This window comes from Phytophthora cinnamomi, assembly GCF_018691715.1.
Source record: "Phytophthora cinnamomi strain GKB4 chromosome Unknown Contig8, whole genome shotgun sequence".
In the NCBI taxonomy this organism is placed as follows: Eukaryota; Oomycota; class Peronosporomycetes; order Peronosporales; family Peronosporaceae; genus Phytophthora; species Phytophthora cinnamomi.
The window spans coordinates 443927-462179 of NW_027150941.1; the positions used below are offsets into that span (position 1 = coordinate 443927).

The 18253-nt window shown below is 55.3% G+C and overlaps 4 protein-coding genes across 4 annotated transcripts; 2 read left to right on the forward strand and 2 right to left on the reverse strand.

Annotated features, from left to right (window-relative positions):
• Window positions 1-5373: 5373 nt before the first annotated feature.
• Window positions 5374-6957, reverse strand: IUM83_11667 (putative COP9 signalosome complex subunit; the record flags this gene model as incomplete). Its single annotated transcript, XM_067936240.1, has 5 exons — window positions 5374-6432; window positions 6511-6548; window positions 6627-6684; window positions 6764-6808; window positions 6928-6957. The coding sequence occupies 5 exons, from the start codon at window positions 6955-6957 to the stop codon at window positions 5374-5376; spliced, it is 1230 nt and encodes a 409-aa protein (XP_067798522.1).
• A 4003-nt stretch (window positions 6958-10960) lies between these two features.
• IUM83_11668 (uncharacterized protein) lies at window positions 10961-11344 on the forward strand (the record flags this gene model as incomplete). Its single annotated transcript, XM_067936241.1, has 1 exon — window positions 10961-11344. The coding sequence occupies one exon, from the start codon at window positions 10961-10963 to the stop codon at window positions 11342-11344; it is 384 nt and encodes a 127-aa protein (XP_067798682.1).
• Window positions 11345-14834: 3490 nt separating this feature from the next.
• On the forward strand, window positions 14835-16892 carry IUM83_11669 (repeat-containing protein; the record flags this gene model as incomplete). Its single annotated transcript, XM_067936242.1, has 1 exon — window positions 14835-16892. One exon carries the CDS (start codon window positions 14835-14837, stop codon window positions 16890-16892), a length of 2058 nt encoding a protein of 685 aa, XP_067798683.1.
• A 394-nt stretch (window positions 16893-17286) lies between these two features.
• On the reverse strand, window positions 17287-18101 carry IUM83_11670 (RxLR-like protein; the record flags this gene model as incomplete). The annotated part of the gene is made up of 2 exons (XM_067936243.1): window positions 17287-17378; window positions 17498-18101. The coding sequence occupies 2 exons, from the start codon at window positions 18099-18101 to the stop codon at window positions 17287-17289; spliced, it is 696 nt and encodes a 231-aa protein (XP_067798499.1).
• Window positions 18102-18253: the final 152 nt, after the last annotated feature.

The following is an 18253-nucleotide window of genomic DNA, read 5'->3' on the forward strand; positions in this document are numbered from 1 at the left end:
TGGGCGTCGATGGACTTGTACATGACGGTGGAGAACGGCGTGCCAATGTTGTTGATACTGATAATCAAGCCCATGATGGTGGCCTCACTACCAGCCTCAGCGATCTCCACGACGAACAGCTTCGCAATAAAGTCGTGGATGCTGCTGGGGACTTCAGCGATTAGCGGGACGCCAAGCCAGAACCACTGACTCCGGTACACGTCCCAAATGGTGAAGAAGGTCGGAAAGCAGTCGATAACCACGACGAAGATTTGGCATGAGACTACCACCCAGCGCCAGTTCCAGTGGAGCCCCCACTTGCGCACTGCCCACAGCGCCGCAAAGCTGACTAGGGAAGAGAGCATACTGGCAATGCCGTCATTGAGCGGCTCGACCTTTGACCAGATGCTCTTGATCTTGCTGGCAGCGGTGACGGAAAAGCTGGAGAAGATCTGAGTGAAAAACCGAAAGGCGATTACTTGGTAGATCACTCGGTACTGAATGAAGTCGTACAGATAGGCGAAGAACGCTCCCGTCGGCTGTGCTGGAGCCTTTTCTTCGGTGACGCAGAACCAACTGAGAGGGACGGTGATGAGGGAGAAACCAGCGCAGATCCCCATGACGCCTGCAAAACTCAAGTCCCAGGAGAAGGTGCCGCCGTACGCCTCGCTATTGAGACCGAGACCCGTCATGAACGCTGCAAAAATGCCTCCGGCCGCAGTTACGATGGCGATATCCGTCTGTATCGTGCCTCGGATTGACTCCGGTTCTCTCTGCGCCAACTCGACTAAATATCCATCAGCAGCTCCGTATGCGACGACAGTGCCCAAGTGAGCGAGCACGAAGAGCACGATGAGCTTGATGCCGCGGTTGGGCGCGTCGTAATTGATCAGCGCCTGCTGCTCCACGGTCCACTCGGTCTCAGGGATCTCTTTGAGGGACGAGTCCTCGTAGTACGGCTCTCCTAGCGGGATGACTGCCATGATCAAGCAGCAGATGAACGAAATGGTCCAGCCTGCCACCATGTACGGCCGACGGCGGTAGCCGTAGATCGGATAACAATCCGAAATGAGACCAGTGAACAGTCGAAGAGCGTTGGGGACGTTTACTAGCGCGGTGGCCGTAGCCACGAGAACTGCGCTCATGTTGAGGTAGTTGTTGAGTACAGAGTATATAACGCTGGTGATGGAGCCATAGACGACGGCGATGGAGATCTGGTGGGCCGCCAAGCCTAGATTTTGCCGCGAGAACAGCGATGACGGCGGACCACCGGCTCGGAGAGCACCACCTTCGAGGCCAGCGGGGGACTTCAGTCCGTCGTAGAAGGCTGTCGAGGCAGCCGGCATCGGTGACGGCGCCAGGTTACTGTCGACTGCGACGGAGGAGAGTGAAGACCGAGCAACCGATGTTGGAGAACCCATGGTGAGCGAACGAAGCGAAATCGGAAATGAGTTCCACTCAAGTTGGGCGAAAAGTGCTGGTGATCTGGAGGACCGTGGTGTCCCTGCTCACGGGATAAGGATAAGCTCCAGTGACTCATCGGGATTTCTGCTACTGCAGACGAACTGATGCACGTAGCACTCGGACACGTGCCTCCGACCAACCGATTGCAGCGGAGCGTTCCAGCATCTGAGCGGCTGATCGTGCATCACCATTCGCTAGCGCTGACCGGTCTAGGTCGCCCTCACCAGGATCGATATTCAGAGAATCGACTCACGTGGAGTAGAGCCATCAAGTTTGTAAATGAACGCAGTATGGCTTGGGCGAGCACGCAAAGCTTGCGTCGAGTACGTGGAGTTCGTCGTTGCGGAATTTCGGTCTTCTGATCGAGACCTTGCCTACGAATCGTCGCACAGTATGTAGACTCTACTGTAGAACGGTACATGTATCTTGAAAAGCGACATGATATCTCATACCATAAATGGTCCACTTTATAGGTTAACTTTGGTGGCCTCGTCTATTTGAGTCAGGCCGCAGGACCTTGGGGTAGAGGACGTGATTGAAGGGCCTCTTATAGCAACGGGTCATGGAGACCTGTGTGCACTTTTATCCTGATCCGGGTCGTGAGGCGAATCAGTAATGCAAGCTATATTTCAGAGACTTTCGATTCTCTAGTACATGACGACACCTCTCTTCTCGATCTCTCACTTTCAGTCCTTGATTCTCCGTGAGCTTAGCAACCACTTCCACCGGCAATGCGCAGGCAGCTTGTCGACGTTGACAGAGTCAATGCGTTGGTCAGCACGACCCAGAAGAAGCCGAACAGGATGTAGGCGATTGTCAGAATGCCCATGATCTTGCTCTTCCCACCCGTGCGCTTCAGCTCGTGGACGTGCTCCTTTTGCCGCGGCAGCCAGTACACGAACACGATCGACGCCAAGTTGAACGCGTAAGCGATGAGGTACGCGTAAGTCACATCCATGCGCACCTCGTGCGTGTCCTTCTTGAGGTCCTTCGCTGTGATGCTGAAGTGCGAATCGATGGATTTGTACATGACGGTGGAGAACGGCGTACCAATGTTGTTAATGGTGATGATCAGCCCCATGATGGTCGCCTCGCTGCCAGGGTCGGCAATCTCGATGACGAACAGCTTTGCGATCAACTCACCAATGCTGCTCGGAACCTCCGCGAGGAGAGGAACGCCAAGCCAGAACCATTGACTCCGGTACACGTCCCAAATGGTGAAGAAGGTCGGGAAGCAGTCAATGAAGACGACGAGAACCTGGCAGACGATGACGACCCAGCGCCAGCTCCAGTGGAGACCCCATTTACGCACAGCATAGAGTGCCACAAAGCTCACGGCGGAAGAGATCATGCTCGCGATGCCATCGTTCAGGGGCTCGACGTTCGACCAGATGCTCTTGATCTTGCTGGCTGCAGTGACCGAGAAGTTAGAGAAAATGTGGTTGAAAAACCGGAACGCCAGCACTTGGTAAATCACGCGATACTGCATGAAGTCGTACAGATACGCGAAGAAGGCCTTGGTGGGCTGTCCTGGAGCCTTCTCCTCCGTGACACAGAACCAGCAGAGAGGAATGGTGACGAGCGAGAAGGCGGCGCACACGCCCATGACGCCTCCAAAGCCCATATCCCACGAAAAGGTTCCTCCGTATGCTTCGCTGTTCAGTCCGATGCCCGTCATGAACGACGTCAAGATACCAGCCACTGCGCTTACAATGGCGATATCGGTCTGGATAGACCCGCGAATGGCCTCAGGCTCCCGCTGAGCTAACTCCACCAAGTAACCATCAGCAGCGCCGTAGGCGACAATCGTTCCGAGGTGGGCCAGCATGAAGAGAATGATGAGGTGGATGCCCTTGTTCGGAGCATCGTAGTTGACCATCGCCTGCTGCTCCTCGGTCCATTCGCTCTCGGGGATGTCCTCGAGCGATGAATCGCCGTAGTATGGGTCTCCCAACGGAACCACCGCCATGATCAAGCAGCAGACGAAAGCCATCGCCCATCCAGCAACCATGTAGGGCCGACGGCGATACCCGAAGATCGGATAGCAGTCGGAAATGAGACCCGTGAACACTCGAAGTGCGTGCGGAACTCGCACCAACGCCTGAGCGGTTGCCACCAGCACGGCACTCATGTTGAGGTAGTTGTTGAGCACGGAGTAAATGACACCGGAGATGGAGCCGTAGACGATGGCGACCGAAATCTGGTGCGCTGCTAGCCCCAGGTTCTGGCGCGAGTACAGCGAAGATGGAGGGCCTCCAGGTCGCAGCGCTCCACCTTCGAGGTCAGCGGGGGACATGAGCCCGTCGTAGTAAGCTGCAGGAACTGGGGACGGCAGCTTTTGAAGGTCAACAGCACCGGTCGGTGCAACGAAGGAGAGAGAGGAGCGTTCGGCGGAGGTAGGCGTGCCCATGGTGATCCGGTGCAAATGCGGAAATGGGCATGTTTGGATGAGCTCAAGTCAGAGCCTGCTACCTGCCCGGAGGTGGTCTTGGGGACCAACAAGTCGTCGCTTTGAAGCTTGGGGTTATGGTCACCATGAATGATCCCCTCACCAGTGTTGCAAACGTAGCAGTTGTACTTGTAGCACGTGGCTTGGACCAACAGGACGTCAAGTTGATGCCTGTTGCCACTCGTACGAATTCAGTCTTCATCACGGACAAGTGAAGGAGCAGACGCGCCGATGAAGGGGCAATCGCTCCTCGCCAATCGCCCTTGCATGCGGGTGGTCAAGACCGCGCCAAGTGATCACCGCGCGCAGTTTGCACAGATCATTGCGCCTCGAGCACCAGCACGCGTGCCGCTGCCCAACGAAATCCCTCGGTCGAGATGTCTCCCGTCGCAGTGCTGCGCTTCGCCAGAACGTGGCTGAGAAGCGGGTGGCCTATCTCAGTTAGCTAGTCGTGTGATCATGGTACACGGATCTTCAAAGATTACTGTACATGTACATGTACGGACCCCGGTCTGAGGCAGGACGCAAGATATTGCAGAGAAGATCAAATTGAGCTCGCCGAGCTTGGTGCATTCGCGCTGGTGCTTGATCACATATGCTCCAGCATAAACTACGGGCACATAATATGCTAGCAGGCTCAATTGATGGACAGCTTCTTTAGTTGTCTGAGGACTCATCCAGCTCACCCACTCCAAGTCCACGCACGATATATCATTCCGTCGTACATCACTTGGTTTTGCGTCGTGCGGTATCCGCTCAGACCAGATGATACGTGTACAGTACCTCAAGCGCTTCACGTAAACGATAGGGCTTACACTGGTCGTCCTCATCAACCGGTAACAATATGGACATCCTCACCCTGCAGCTGCGCTGAGTTTTCCTACGTGCTGACATTGTCAGCATTTCTTCCCCTTGTCAGTGACAAGGGGGAAAAGTGCGTGTCAGAAATCGATGTGCGGGAGCTGTCAGTTCGTACGGTCTGCGTGAAGTTTCCAATGGTACAGTAGTGTGTAGGCGTCTGTTGTAGCTGGCGCTACAATGTGCTTCTCATCGGGGGTAGTACCCCAACGACAAGCACAGCGGAAACAGTGCAACAGACGACGATCGTTGCCAACCGACGAAGGAGTTAGTGACTTCTCTAGCGAAGCGACAGGGTTTAGCGAGGCTAACAGCTCTAGTATATTCACTTCTACATTTTGATCGAGAGCGACAAACAACAGCGTCTCCTTCCAAAAGGAAGCAGGCAACGGGAATAATAAAGATGAAAGCGATTAATGTTGCGAGAATTAGACTGCAGAATGAGGCGTGATCCACAACCGAGTAAACTGCCGTTGCCGGTGACAAGGAACACACCAGATCGTTAACTTATCCGATGAAAAAGTGCCACGAACGAATAAAAGGAGCATCACTTATCAATTTTAGACCTCTGTCCGGTCCACTGCCAAGACTTGTGCCCGGCCTTTCACGGCAAGGCACCTGCTCTATGGAGCAGTCACCGTTGCGGCAGCCGCGGTGAGCGGGCGCACGATGTTGGGGTACTGCTGCTCAATTTGTTCCGCACACTGGTTGACGTTGAAACAAACGGAGCTGATTCGCGTATCGAAAGCTGCCAGCACTTCGTCCTCCGTGTTCTCAAACTCCAAAAAGCCCAGGTGCTGGTCGATGCTGCCTTTCATACGCTCCTCGCCGATCATCGTAGCAGCAACACGCTCAGCATTGGCGGGCTCGATTTCAAGGAGCTTGCCCAGCTCTTCGAGCGAGATGCTGCTGTACACACGGCTAGCCGCCAACAAGTTGTGCTCCAGGAAGGCGTTCTCCAACACCGTGAAGCCGTTCGACAGCACGGCCTTTTGGTGCGGCAGCAAACTCTTCTCGAACTGCACGAGCTCCGGACGGCGGATCAGTTGCTCCATGTACATTTTCTCCAGAATTGCCACGTGTTCGCTGTTCTTCACGCGTTCGTCCTTGTAGAGCGTGCCAAGAAGACGAGAGCGCTGCGGACCAGCAGACGCCAGGATGGCACACGTGACGGCCTTGCTCAGCAGCTCCAGCAAGTCATCTGGGTCCACTTCGTTCGGCTTGGACTGCGAAAACTCGTAGTACCGCAGGGCCGCGTCCAGAAACTTGCGCTTCGAGTCCAAAATCCGCGCGTACGACACCTGGAAGCGCAGCTTAAGCGCCCAATCCTCCACGTTGTGGATGAAGCGCGAGGCGCGGTTGATGAAGTTCTCGGCGTCCACCGTCTCATCTTCCTGCAGGTACAGCTCGGCGATCTTGACGTACTTCTCGGCCTTCTCCACGTCGCTGTACTGGCGTGTGGAGCTCTCGAGGTTGATGGCGGCGAGAGCCTTGGCCGCCTCGATGTACTCTTCCTCATCCATGTACATGGCCGCCAGCGACTCGCGGAACATGACGTCGGGCTCCTCGAACGACAAGATGCGCGGCTTGATCTTGGCCAGGCAAAAGCAGATGAACTCGAGCTTCCACGGGTGCGCGTCCACGTCGATGCCCGCGACCACCGATGCCAAGTGCGTGATCGCCTGTAGCAAACAAACAAACTCGATCAGTTGAGCGCACTGCATTCGTTGAAGTGGGCGAGTCTCTAGTTGACCACTTACAGCCCGGGAGATCACCAGTAGCACATCTTCCCCAAGTACTGAGATAACACACGCCAATATTCGTCAGTCCAATGTAAACTATAGAAGCCCAGTCTAAAAACAGCTCCGGCCAGTACAGTGCGTGACAATGGCCTTCAGACTGGCAAGATCCTGCAGCTTCTCCTCCAGCAGAGTCTACAAATAGAAAGTAGATACCAAGTGTCAGTGCGTCTCACATACGAATATTCTTATCTAAGTACCCGAGGGTGCTCACCTTGTACGCGGCCGTTTTCTCCTTTTGGTCCGCGATATGCGCGATCTACACAGGAACCAAGGCACCAACGAGCATGAAAACCACATCGACAGGAAGCCATGAGTCCGCGCTACACGTGGACATATAAATCTCCTCGGGAAAGGCAGCCATAGAGCCACACGTACGCGCTGCAGCTCGGCGTCCACCATCACCATCTAGAACCTTTTTGATGTTTTTCGGATCCGTGACCGACCAATGGGGGACCGCCTAGCAATGCGTACTTTTTACGGAACGCAGAAATTTCTGTCCCAAAACAAGAGATGCTTTGACTATGAGCTGGTGCGGGAACTTCAAAGTCTATTCACGTCCATTGAGGTCGAGATAGGCTCAATTTTGGTCTCGCCAGACAAATGAGCTTATCAAGGTTTGGTGAAGTGTATTCGCATTGTGTTACTGTATCTACACAGCTCGCCAGGGCGGACAGACAGCTCAATAAGACAGTGAGCTGCATTGATATAAATGCCATAGTGCCTGCTTTGAACTGCGAGACCTCCAGGGTTCACTGCCCGGGTCCCCAATTGAAGCTTACAGCTTCACAATCGTGCTGCTTTCACAGGCTATCTTGGGTGGATACATTGACTTTTATTTTTGTTAGCGGTATGCCGGTGGCACTCAGGGCGAGCGCTGCATCGACCCTACACACCAAAGGAACTTCTACACGGTACGGCTGTCGATACCTAGGCTAAGGTGTTCAGCTGGGGTCAACTTCGAAAGTGACAAAGTGCAAACTTGATGACTTTGAACATACCCTCCCCTAAAGGCTCAAAAACGTAAGCCCTTTGTCATTTTAGGCTTAAAAAGCCTAACGTTAAGCACATGTATTTTTTAATTTATTAAACAATTAAAAAAATAACAGTAGTACCTCTCTACTGCTTGATAAAAACAACAACAATCCTAGTGGTCCTCTACAGTGTTTGGAAATCCACAGTAATAATATAACTTGAGCCGATGGCACTTTAGAGCTTACATGTGCCGTACAGCCAAGTTGCTGGAAACTACTGTAGCTTAGATTGGCTGGAAAATGACCAAATCGGTATGAAATCGCATTTTAAATGCTGAATCGGTATGCCTCGCTTATCGCTGCTCTGTCAGTGAAATGTGTACTTCTGCTGGGCATGACTAGTGGATGTAACTTTTGCGCGGTTGGGTGAGGGCTCGGACTCGGTGCACTGCACACCATCTTCGCCGAAGTCAGTCTTGATCACCAGTCATTGCTACGGTTGGACGGCAGAGCAAGAAGGTCAGAGCCTCTGCGGAAGTACCGGTACCCACATAGTCTGCTCATTCTACCTTTTGTCTTCGACTCAACAAGTCTACAGGTTCCTAGAGGTACCGGAGACCACAAGATATTTGTCCGACCCACAATTTTTGTCCGACGTTACATTGTAACCCTCCTCGCCGAAAAGCAATTTTTATTCCGTCTTGTTAATGACAAATGCACCGGTGTCCGAGCGTGGGCCGACTGGAATGAGCCCAGCCTTGACGAAACCACGTCGAATCACATCGACCGGCACAGATTACCACGCAGCAACCACGATAAGACTGCGTTGCTGCGTGGGATTGGTGCAAGCTTGGACGCTGTCGAGCAGAAGCACTATGGGCCACAGACCGATGGCCTCCACACCTATCATACAAATTGTAAGTCATACAGTAGGCACCGACACTGAAATAAAATCACGAACCTCTTGGATCACAGTGCTGGTCGCAATACGCGTTCGCCTGCACCGTGAGCACTACCTTGTCCGAGCGGTGGGCAGGATGACGTTCGAGCTCGGCTCTGGTAGCCAGCGTTTCTTGCAAATAGCTCCGTTTAAAGTAGTACACTGGCATGTCGATGTAAATCGACGTTTGGTCCATATTGTATACCTTCCGTATGGTTATTTGCATGGCCTTGGTCCTCCTACTGTAAATAAAATCGAGCACACGCTGGCACAGTACCTGTAGCTCCTCGCGCTGCTTGACGCCGCGGTGGTTGATTCCGGCGAAACGCGCTGAGTGCGCTCACCTAACAGCCACGGCTCAAACCGCGCGCCCATGACTATCAAACACTGGATCGTCACGCATCTTGCTCTCATTTGATGCACCCATTCTAGCAACATACAATAAACAGATCAAAGTCAGTTAACTCATAGCCGTACAGTAGGATGTGACGAACTTGCCTCCTCTCCATATCAGGATACCTGGTCTAACAGTAGCAGACGCAGCTGCATCGCTACACAGTAGAGTAGATGATTAGACGTGGTGCATGCGTCTGTTTCGCGAGTGAACTCACCTTCGCCTTAACGCTGTTCTTTTGGTGGGGCCTCCTAATGCTTGAATGTCCGCGTGGCCACCGAATTAGTGGCAGACTTGTAACCCTCCTCGCCGCACCCGTAGAGGAGGCAGTGTCAATAGGTATTATACATCAAGCTTTCACAACTGAGTGAAAAAACGTGTTACCGGTACTGTAAAATATCGCATACCAATCGAGTCACTATTTTAATTAAAGTAATGTGGTCTTAGTAACAGTTCTGCGTTTCTTGCAAATCCGTCGGTTGTGGTCTTCTTGCTTGCACCTTCCGTATGGTTCATTTGCATCCTTTCCTCCTGATCTGGCCGCCCGCGTTTTGCAGTTAAAAGCGGTGGCCTTCCTGGTCTAACAGTAGCTGCATCGCTACATCCTTGAATACCTAAGAATGCTTGGTCACCGAACAGACTTCATTGAAATAACTGAACACTGTGTCGATCTTTCCTCGCGTCTCGAGAGTAGCCATTAGGGGGCGAATTGGCAATTTATACGCGCAAGTGTAGTGGTTCGCACTCAGTGTCAAGCGATGCCGCACTCGTATCGACTGTCGCGCACCGTCTCGGTATACACGTTCTAACGCTTCTAGATAGAGCTCGATAACTTTTCTTGCGAGAGAGTACGTGATTTACTTTTTTTAGTTTTGAACTCTTTTAAGTATTTAAAAAAATACCTAACCACAATAATTTATTACACTATAATTCTCTGGAAATAGTAAACAACTCACACAAGCTAAACACAACAAAGTAGAACAGTGTTCTTACAAACTTTGACTACAGCTCTACCAATCAGCAAATATTCTCGCACATACCGGTTTGTGCATACCGACTCAGTCACGAAACATACCGATTTAGCATTAAAAATGCGATTTCATACCGATTTGGTCATTTTCTCCAGTTTGGCAACTCATAGTGCAAGCTGCCCCACGGAACCAACGCGCCTGTACTAGTGCTTACTAGTATGTACACAAGTTAGGCTAAGCAACAGAGATAACACCGCGTCATCGGCGGTAGATCCAATCTCCGCGTTGAACGGACCGCACAGCTCGAGCTAGGACCACCACGGTGGTGGCCACCAGGACAGGCTCGCACGACCGCCGCACCTCTGACCCGATAGCATTTTCAATTGAGTAGTGTGTAGCGAGCTAAAGGTCGTGTTGTGCCCTATCCTTCGACCCGTGGAGGTGGATCGTGGCTACGTCAGCGTATCCCATGATGCTGGAGTTGTGGCGACTGCGGAGGAAGCACCCGGCGCCAATCTTAGATACATGGCAGCGAACGCAGGCGGCTACTGTACTGTACAGTACACGTTCTGCTCGGCGATGCCCCGGAGGACACCGCTGGCATTCAGAAATGTACATATACACTGTATGCACGCCGAGGTCGGACCTTAGACCGCACCTGTACATGTGTACTGTACCACGTACACCGTGGAGTTCTGAGTGCGCGAAGCAAAAGCCTTTCACATCGCAACAAGTCTCCGCGTAGCGTTCGTAATATACAGCCGGTCTCTACACTATCGCTTTTGTATCCCCGCATAATTTTCACAGACTCAGATCTGATAATTCGGGAACGCTTTCCCTCTACAGTTTTGGGAAATTGTCACCTACGGTTTAAGCATTTAACTTAGATCTGTATCGAAATGGCCCCTGCCCTAGCATACGGGTTCACCAGCCCATGCGCACGGCTGGCCAGCCTCTCGACTCGCTCTTCCCCAGCCCATGATCAATCTTGTGCTTTGATTCGTGCCGAATCTCCCCAATCTGGGGCTTCCTCGGCCGTAGGGGGCCATTCTTCAATTGGACGCGTGAAAGCAGGGAAGCACGCGTGTGTCAATTCCCCCACCAAAGCACCAGAACACAGGAACCGACAGGAATGCAGCTCATCAAGGGACTTTTCATCGCCGCCGTGCTGTGCATGGCCACGGTTAGCGCTGGCAACTACGAGCAGCAGCACGATGAGAAGGGACAGTACGAGATCGACTCGGGTTCCAGCGACAAGGGCGGCAAGGGCGACAAGGGCGACTCGAACGACGCCGTCCAGAAGGGCTTCAATGTGCAGCAGGTGAACTTCGCGGACTCCGACCCCGCTGAGGAGAAGGGCGAGGAGAAGAAATCGAGCGCCGTGCCCCTCATCGCAGCTGTTGGCGCCTGCGCCTGCATCGGCGTGCTGGGCGCCGTCTACCTTAAGCGGAGGAAGGATGACGACAAGCTCCCGGGCGAGATCTTCACCATCGACGACAAGAACTCGGTGCTGTAAGCGTGTTGCGGCCCTGGGCGTCGCCACGGGTTGCCGCGGTGCGGTGGGGGTCATGTCTTATTACGTCGGTAGCATTAATTGAATTGAAAGTGTGTGTGAACGAAACACGGCTTTAGTTCGATCGAGCGCAGTGGGTGGAGGTTGGAAGAGGAGGCTGTTTGGCAGGGATCCATTCAGCTGCTAGAATGTTGGTGACCGATGTTACGATGAATACGAGTTTGTTTCTCCGGCCCTTTCGCGCTGTGTACTCAACGGAAGACCACGCTTTACAGTACAGGTACAGGTAGCAGCAAACCTGTGGACCCTTCAAGTTGGATGGGTTTGGAACGAACAGCAAACAGACCCAGCACATTACATGTATTGCAGGCGTTTGGTAGAATAAGCGCTTTGTCGCTGCTACGTATCGAGTTACATTCTGTGCGTACATGTACTGCAATAGGTTTTGCTCGTCAGCGCCTAGTTTCCTATACAGTCTCCTTGTACATGTATCGACTCGGTTGCAGTAAGTTACACACCATCAGCCGCAATCGGAACGCTGAAGGGTGCTATGAATTTAGGCGGTGTTGACTTATAACCACTGGTAGCCCGCAGAGATACAATTGCACGGACATACTTTGTCAGAGCACTGGAAGTACGCCACTTCGTGGCAGCAAAGCCTGCTTGAGAGCACTGATTCTGGTTCCTACAGGAAACAAGAATTTCCTAGTACACGGTCCTTCGGTGTTCATGTAGTTTACATTGATGACACGCAGTAAGCACCTTACACGGTCCTTCGGTGTTCATGTAGTTTACATTGATGACACGCATTTCGTCACGCAGCGATCTAATTGCTGCTTCTGCTCTTGACTGGCGCAGCTCATAGGGCCACCATCGCTTCCTTGATTCGGCGCCTCTGCCCACACCGATATCTTCTCTAGTGTCTTGCGCCTTCCTCGGTGCTGCACAGACCTGTGCTTGAGACTGGGTTTCAAGAAGTTGACATTCGAAATGACTCGAATGGCCACAACTTCAGCTCGACTCAGGATCACCACGGTGTTTCCTTGTCGATACCGGTACCTGTAAGTGGTGCTGCTTGACCACCCCTCGAGACCGACGAGTCCATCTCACAGTAAACGGTGATAGACCACCGGGACCGCTTGCTGCAATCGTACAGCATCCGCTAATGATCAACGCGTTGCAGTGATGCCGCCAAAGCGACTGGCAAGTTGCCAGTCGCTTTGGAGGCACCAGTGGCAAGCCACGACGCCGGGTCCATGTCGGCCACCGCCGCCCAGAGTTTCCCTCACGTCACCGCTCGGAACCGCGCGGATCACCCAAGCTCACCCGCCCAAAGGCCTCTATGAAAGCATCTGGAGCCCCAGCGGCGGCACTCCTTTCCACAAGAGGCTCCCACCAGTGGTGGCCCACCACATCAACAATGCGTGCCAATCTCGACGCACGATTGCGCCGCCTGCATTGTTGCGATGGAATCAAAATGCTAAGATGGCGACACCAGCTATGCTAGGTGGCATCGACCAGCAGTCGATCCTCCGAGCACTTCCGCCACGCGATCCTCCTGCCCTGCGCTCGGGTCGAGGTGGCAAGCGTGTGCCGGGCTCAACACGCTGCGAGAAATCGTAGAGGTCCGCCACCGATCTTGGTGACGCTTAGTAAGCCGCTGTTTTCCAGAAACTAGTCGAGTCCTCCCCCCATCGCTGGTGCTGCCTGCCTGCCAGGCTATGTCGTGGCGTCGCGGAGCTCGGCTCGGAAGCGGTAGCTCCGCAACGCTCCTGCTTACGGTACGGTATAATAAAGCGAAAATGTAAAGACGGCATGCACCCCAGCCTGGGATTGCATCGGTCATGTATTAAAGATACATTAGCCGATCCCATTGACTACTGAAGCCACTCTGGTGGTCTGCCGGCGCCGGCGGGCGACTTGCTCACGATGCGAGAGACGCAGGGCTGTCCACGAACTTCGCTTGTCGCGCAGGGCATCAACTCGGCGACTTGCAACGCGTAGCGAGGCGGCCGCCATTGCACGCGGTTGAAGAGATGGCCAAGAAGATTGTAGGCTTTGCTCAACGAGAACTAATGCGAGGCCTCGCGCGACTTGAGTCACCGGCACAGCTCTGTGCGTGTGACAACGCAGCTAAATATCTAGGCATACTGTATAGCCTCGCGGCGAGCGCAATCGCGCCGGCACATTATGCTTTGTGGCCCACGACGCCACGCTCACATCGACGCGCTGCCGGCCATGAAAAATGCGGCTGCCAACGAGGTCGTTGCTTCCTGCTGCAGCCGACTGATCCAACGCCAGCGGCGCGGTGCGACTGGATCGATAGGTGCTGCAGGCCGCCGCAGCAGCCGTGAGCCCGGTGCCATCCAGTTATCCCAGCCTCAACTTCCGCGCGAGCGTTGCGGAAGAGATTCGTGGAGTGCCCGATTCCAGCTGGCGGCGGCAGTCACCGAACTCGGTGCAACTTCAGCGTCGAAAGGTGGCGCCCGCCGGCTGGGGTGCTCCACCTGCCAGACTGGCGGCCAGCAGCCAGCAGCCAGCAGCCAGCGCGTTGCTGACATGACACGGTTTCAGCTTGATTCACCCGCTGGTGCTCGCGACCGAAATCTTTCGTGGAGCCCAGCGCCCAGCGTCACAGGCGACTCGTCCCGCCACCTCTGCAGCGAACTAGAAATGAAAACCAGCACGGATCCATCTAATACACATAGCTTCATCTAATCTGAGCCATGCCAAGGCTGGTCGTCGGCCCATAGTAAAGCCCCTGATCTGGTCTCGCCCATGTCGGGGGCTTCCGCGCCGCCAGCCGCATGGACGCTGTCGGTGCTCGGCGCTCACAACGCTTGACGGAGCCGGGCTCCAGATGGGCCCGGCTCGGCATAGTCTCTACTGCACTGAACTCCCCCATACACTCCGACGTTTTAACGACGGCGATACGTGTGTTCGCCCGCACCAGCTGACAGCTTTGGTAGTACTACAATTTTCGCATCCTCAAATAGCATTCAACGGCTCGGAAAGTAGTACTGTTTTGCGCTAATACTGCTGTATTTTAATATTAATATACTTCACTTGGGGGACGTCTTCCCAGCCCAAACACTGAGCTGTCAACGCTTCTGTGCTCAGCCGCGGGGTAAATCCTATCGGAAGACTCCCCCAAGGCGTGTAAAGCGGCCTCCACTGCTTGTGAAGCTCGGCGATCCCAGCAGTGTATTACGTTAACTAAAGAGTACAGTAACTGTGAAAAGGTACTACTTTCTATACTCAGTCAGTAGTAGTCGCACAAGGATTGCTACCCGGCTGCTCCGCCAGCTGTGGCGACGAAGCTCCGCCCAGAAGCACGGCTGACTCTCTGCGCCGCGAGTCCCCAGCCCATGATGTCGAGCTTCTGCAATCCCTAGAATCTCCCACCCGCTCTTCCGTTCATTCTCCAATTAGACTTCTGCCTGCCTGCACACAGAGAGTAGCGTTCCACCCGTCCTCAGAGCAGCAGTAGAATATGAAGGTCGCCAAGGGTCTGGTTCTCGCCGCCGTCCTGTGCGCGGCGCAGGTCAACGCCATCGACTTCAAGTCGTCGGGCCTCACCAGCAGCGGCGCCGGCACTGTCTCGGCCAACTCGGGCGACAACGCCGACCAGACGCAGCAGCAGCAGCCGACGCAGACCGGCTACTCGTCGGGCGGCTCGACCGCCACGGGCTCGGCCACCTACTTCTCCACCGAGTCGTCGGCCGCCACGGGCTCGGCCGCCACCTTCACTTCGGGCGGCTCGACCGCCACCGGCTCGGCCACGACCTTCTCCACCGAGTCGTCGGCCGCCACGGGCTCGGCCGCTACGTTCCCGAGCGGGGGCAGCGCCGAGGGCGGCGCCACTGACTCGGCCTCGTGCAGCCAGGAGTTCTCCGTTGCCGGCAGCGGCACGGAGGACAGCAGCGCCGTGGGCGGGGCTACCGACTCGGCATCGTGCAGCCAGGAGTTCTCGGTCGCCGGCAGCAGCGACACTGCCGACGACTCGTGCAGCCAGGAGTTCTCCGTGGCTGGCAGCGGCGACGACTCGTGCAGCCAGGAGTTCTCGGTTGCCGGCAGTGAGGACTGCTCGCAGGAATACGACATCGCCGGCTCGGACGACTGCAGCGAAGGATACGACATTGCCGGCTCGGATGACACCACGGGCACGGGCACTGACACCGGCAACACCGATACTTCGACCGGTAACACCGACACTTCGACAGGCAACACCGATACGTCGACCGGCAACACCGATACGTCGACCGGTAACACCGACACTTCGACCGGTAACACCGATTCGTCGACCGGCAACACCAATACTTCGACCGGTAACACCGACACTTCGACCGGCAACACCGATACGTCGACCGGTAACACCGACACTTCGACCGGTAACACCGATACGTCGACCGGTAACACCGACACTTCGACCGGTAACACCGATACGTCGACCGGTAACACCGACACGTCGACGGACACTGGTGCTTCGTCTGACACTACCCAGCAGGAGGCTAACACTGGCACTGGCACAGGCACTACTGACACGTCCACGGGGACGTCAACGGACACAACTGGATCGTCCACGGACACGAGCACCGGCACGACCGACACTGGCAAGACCGGCACGTCCACGGACAACACCGGCACGTCTACGGACAACACCGGCACGTCTACGGACAACACCGGCACGTCTACGGACAACACCGGCACGTCTACAGACAACACCGGCAGCTCCACTGGCACTTCGACGGACACTGGCGTCGCCGCGTCGGACGACTGCTCGGAGGGCTACGACATCGCTGGTAGCGAAGACTGCAGCCAGGAGTATGACATCGCTGGCTCGGACTGCTCCGAGGAGTACGACATCGCCGGCTCGGAGTCCTGCAGCCAGGAGTTCTCCGTTGCCGGCAGCAGCGACACCGCCGACGACTCGTGCAGCCAGGAGTTCTCAGTCGCCGGCAGCGGCACTGAGGACAACAGCGCCGTCGGCGGAGCTACCGACTCGGCCTCTTGCAGCCAAGAGTTCTCCACCGCTGGAAGTGATAACACTGAGACGTCTACGGGTGGCTCGACTACCGAGTCGTCCGCCGCTACCCCCACATCCACCGAGTCCTCGGCTGCCACCTACTCGTCGGGTGCCTCCACGGCTTCGTCCACGGCCTCTTCGTCGCCGGCTGACTCCTCGAACACGGAGGCTTCGGGCTCGGAATCCGTGCTGACGTTCTCGCCGTCGGCCGCCGCCGCCTCGTACAGCGGCAGCACCACAGCTACCACCACGACGACTTCAAGTGGCACTGGCAGCAGCAACAACGCCGACCAGACCACGCAGCAGCAGACGGCGTTCAGCGCCAAGGCGGTCAAGTTTCAGTCGGGCGACGACGAGTCAGACGACAAAACGTCCTCGAAGGCCATTCCGATCGCCGCGGCGGCCGGGGTCTGCGCCGTCCTGGCCATCGCTGGTACGGTGTACATGAAGCGACGGAACAACAAGAAGAACTCGAAGAAGGCCTCGGGCGATATCTTCACCATTGACAAGAACTCGCAGCTGTAAGCCGAGTCGAGTCGAGCCTAGACCCATGTGCCGTGCCGTGCGAAACGCCATCTCAATGCGTTGGTTGCAATGAATGAGAGACGTTGGAAGAGAGACCCTCCATCGAGAACGAACCGAGAGGAAGTGAGTGTGAGTGCGTTACCATCTTGTATGCTGAAGAAGAACTATGTGGATTTCGAGTATTTTGAAGCTGACTTCGAGCCGCAGTCTCTGCTCCCGCTCGCTCGCCGAACGCGGTCGTGTTGTGTGTGTCGTTTTCCCTCGTCAGACCATTGCGCGCCGCGTCTTGGACTGGCAGTAGTTTGTCTTGAGTGAGTCGTGAGTGAGTTTCGAGTTTGTTCAAATAGAAAGCGCCAACCATTTTGATTCTTCATCCTCCGTCTCTGATCTACCACTACACCACGCTGTATCCTGCCATAAGCAACGCCGACAGTAAAACGCCGACCACGATGGGGCCACGTTCCATCCCGGAAAGTCTCAAAGCTCCTGCAACATCATATCATGAAAAATACACATCACCACATCCATCTCGCTCAGCATTACACAAGTTTTGCCTATCCTCGAAATTTTTTGGTCGTACGGATGTAATAGTACATGCAGCTTACCGCTCCTGGTTCCCTTGGCCCACACCTCCACCTCTCGGATGCCGTAGATCACCCGTTCGTTCGTGCTGCTCGTGGTGGAGCTGACCCCATCATCCGTGCACGAGTACTGGTCGCTGCAGACGTTGGGCTCGCCTATGACGACGCGAACGTACCGGAACTTGGACGTGAGGGCGGCCAGCCCTTCCGTGTGGTTGTCCACCCGGTCGTAGGCATTGCTGAGGTTGAAGACGGCGATGATGCTCGTGAAGTCGACGCCGTCGTACGACACGCGGATGCGGTAGCTGCGCGGCGACAGGAAGCCGTGCCAGCGCACCACGATGCGCGAGAGCGTCGGCACCAGCGCGCTCATATTGGCCTGCCAGAAGACCTCCTCGCTCGCGTTGTCACCTGCCGACCACCAGCTCGTCTCGTCCGGGAAGCCGTCGTTGGCGTTGCCCGGCACGAACACCGTGTCGTACAGCGCGTTCGGCGCGTAGTTATAGTAGCTGCTCGCGTAGGCAGGTTCCCCGACCGCGGCGTTGAACTCGACGCCTGGGAAGCTCACGTCGCCTTTCACGGTGACAACCGCCTGCGCCACGGCGACGAGCAAGATCCTCAACGGCATGCGGATCGCGGAGGCTTGTCTGCTTATTTTGAGGCTGGACGTGCATGTCGGTGTCCGTTTCGTCTACAAGTCGCCACGCCGGACACGCAGCGTCCAAGGTCTCAGCTACCTGTTGCTGTGGATTGCAGGTTGGCACCAGCATGAGCGCGGGT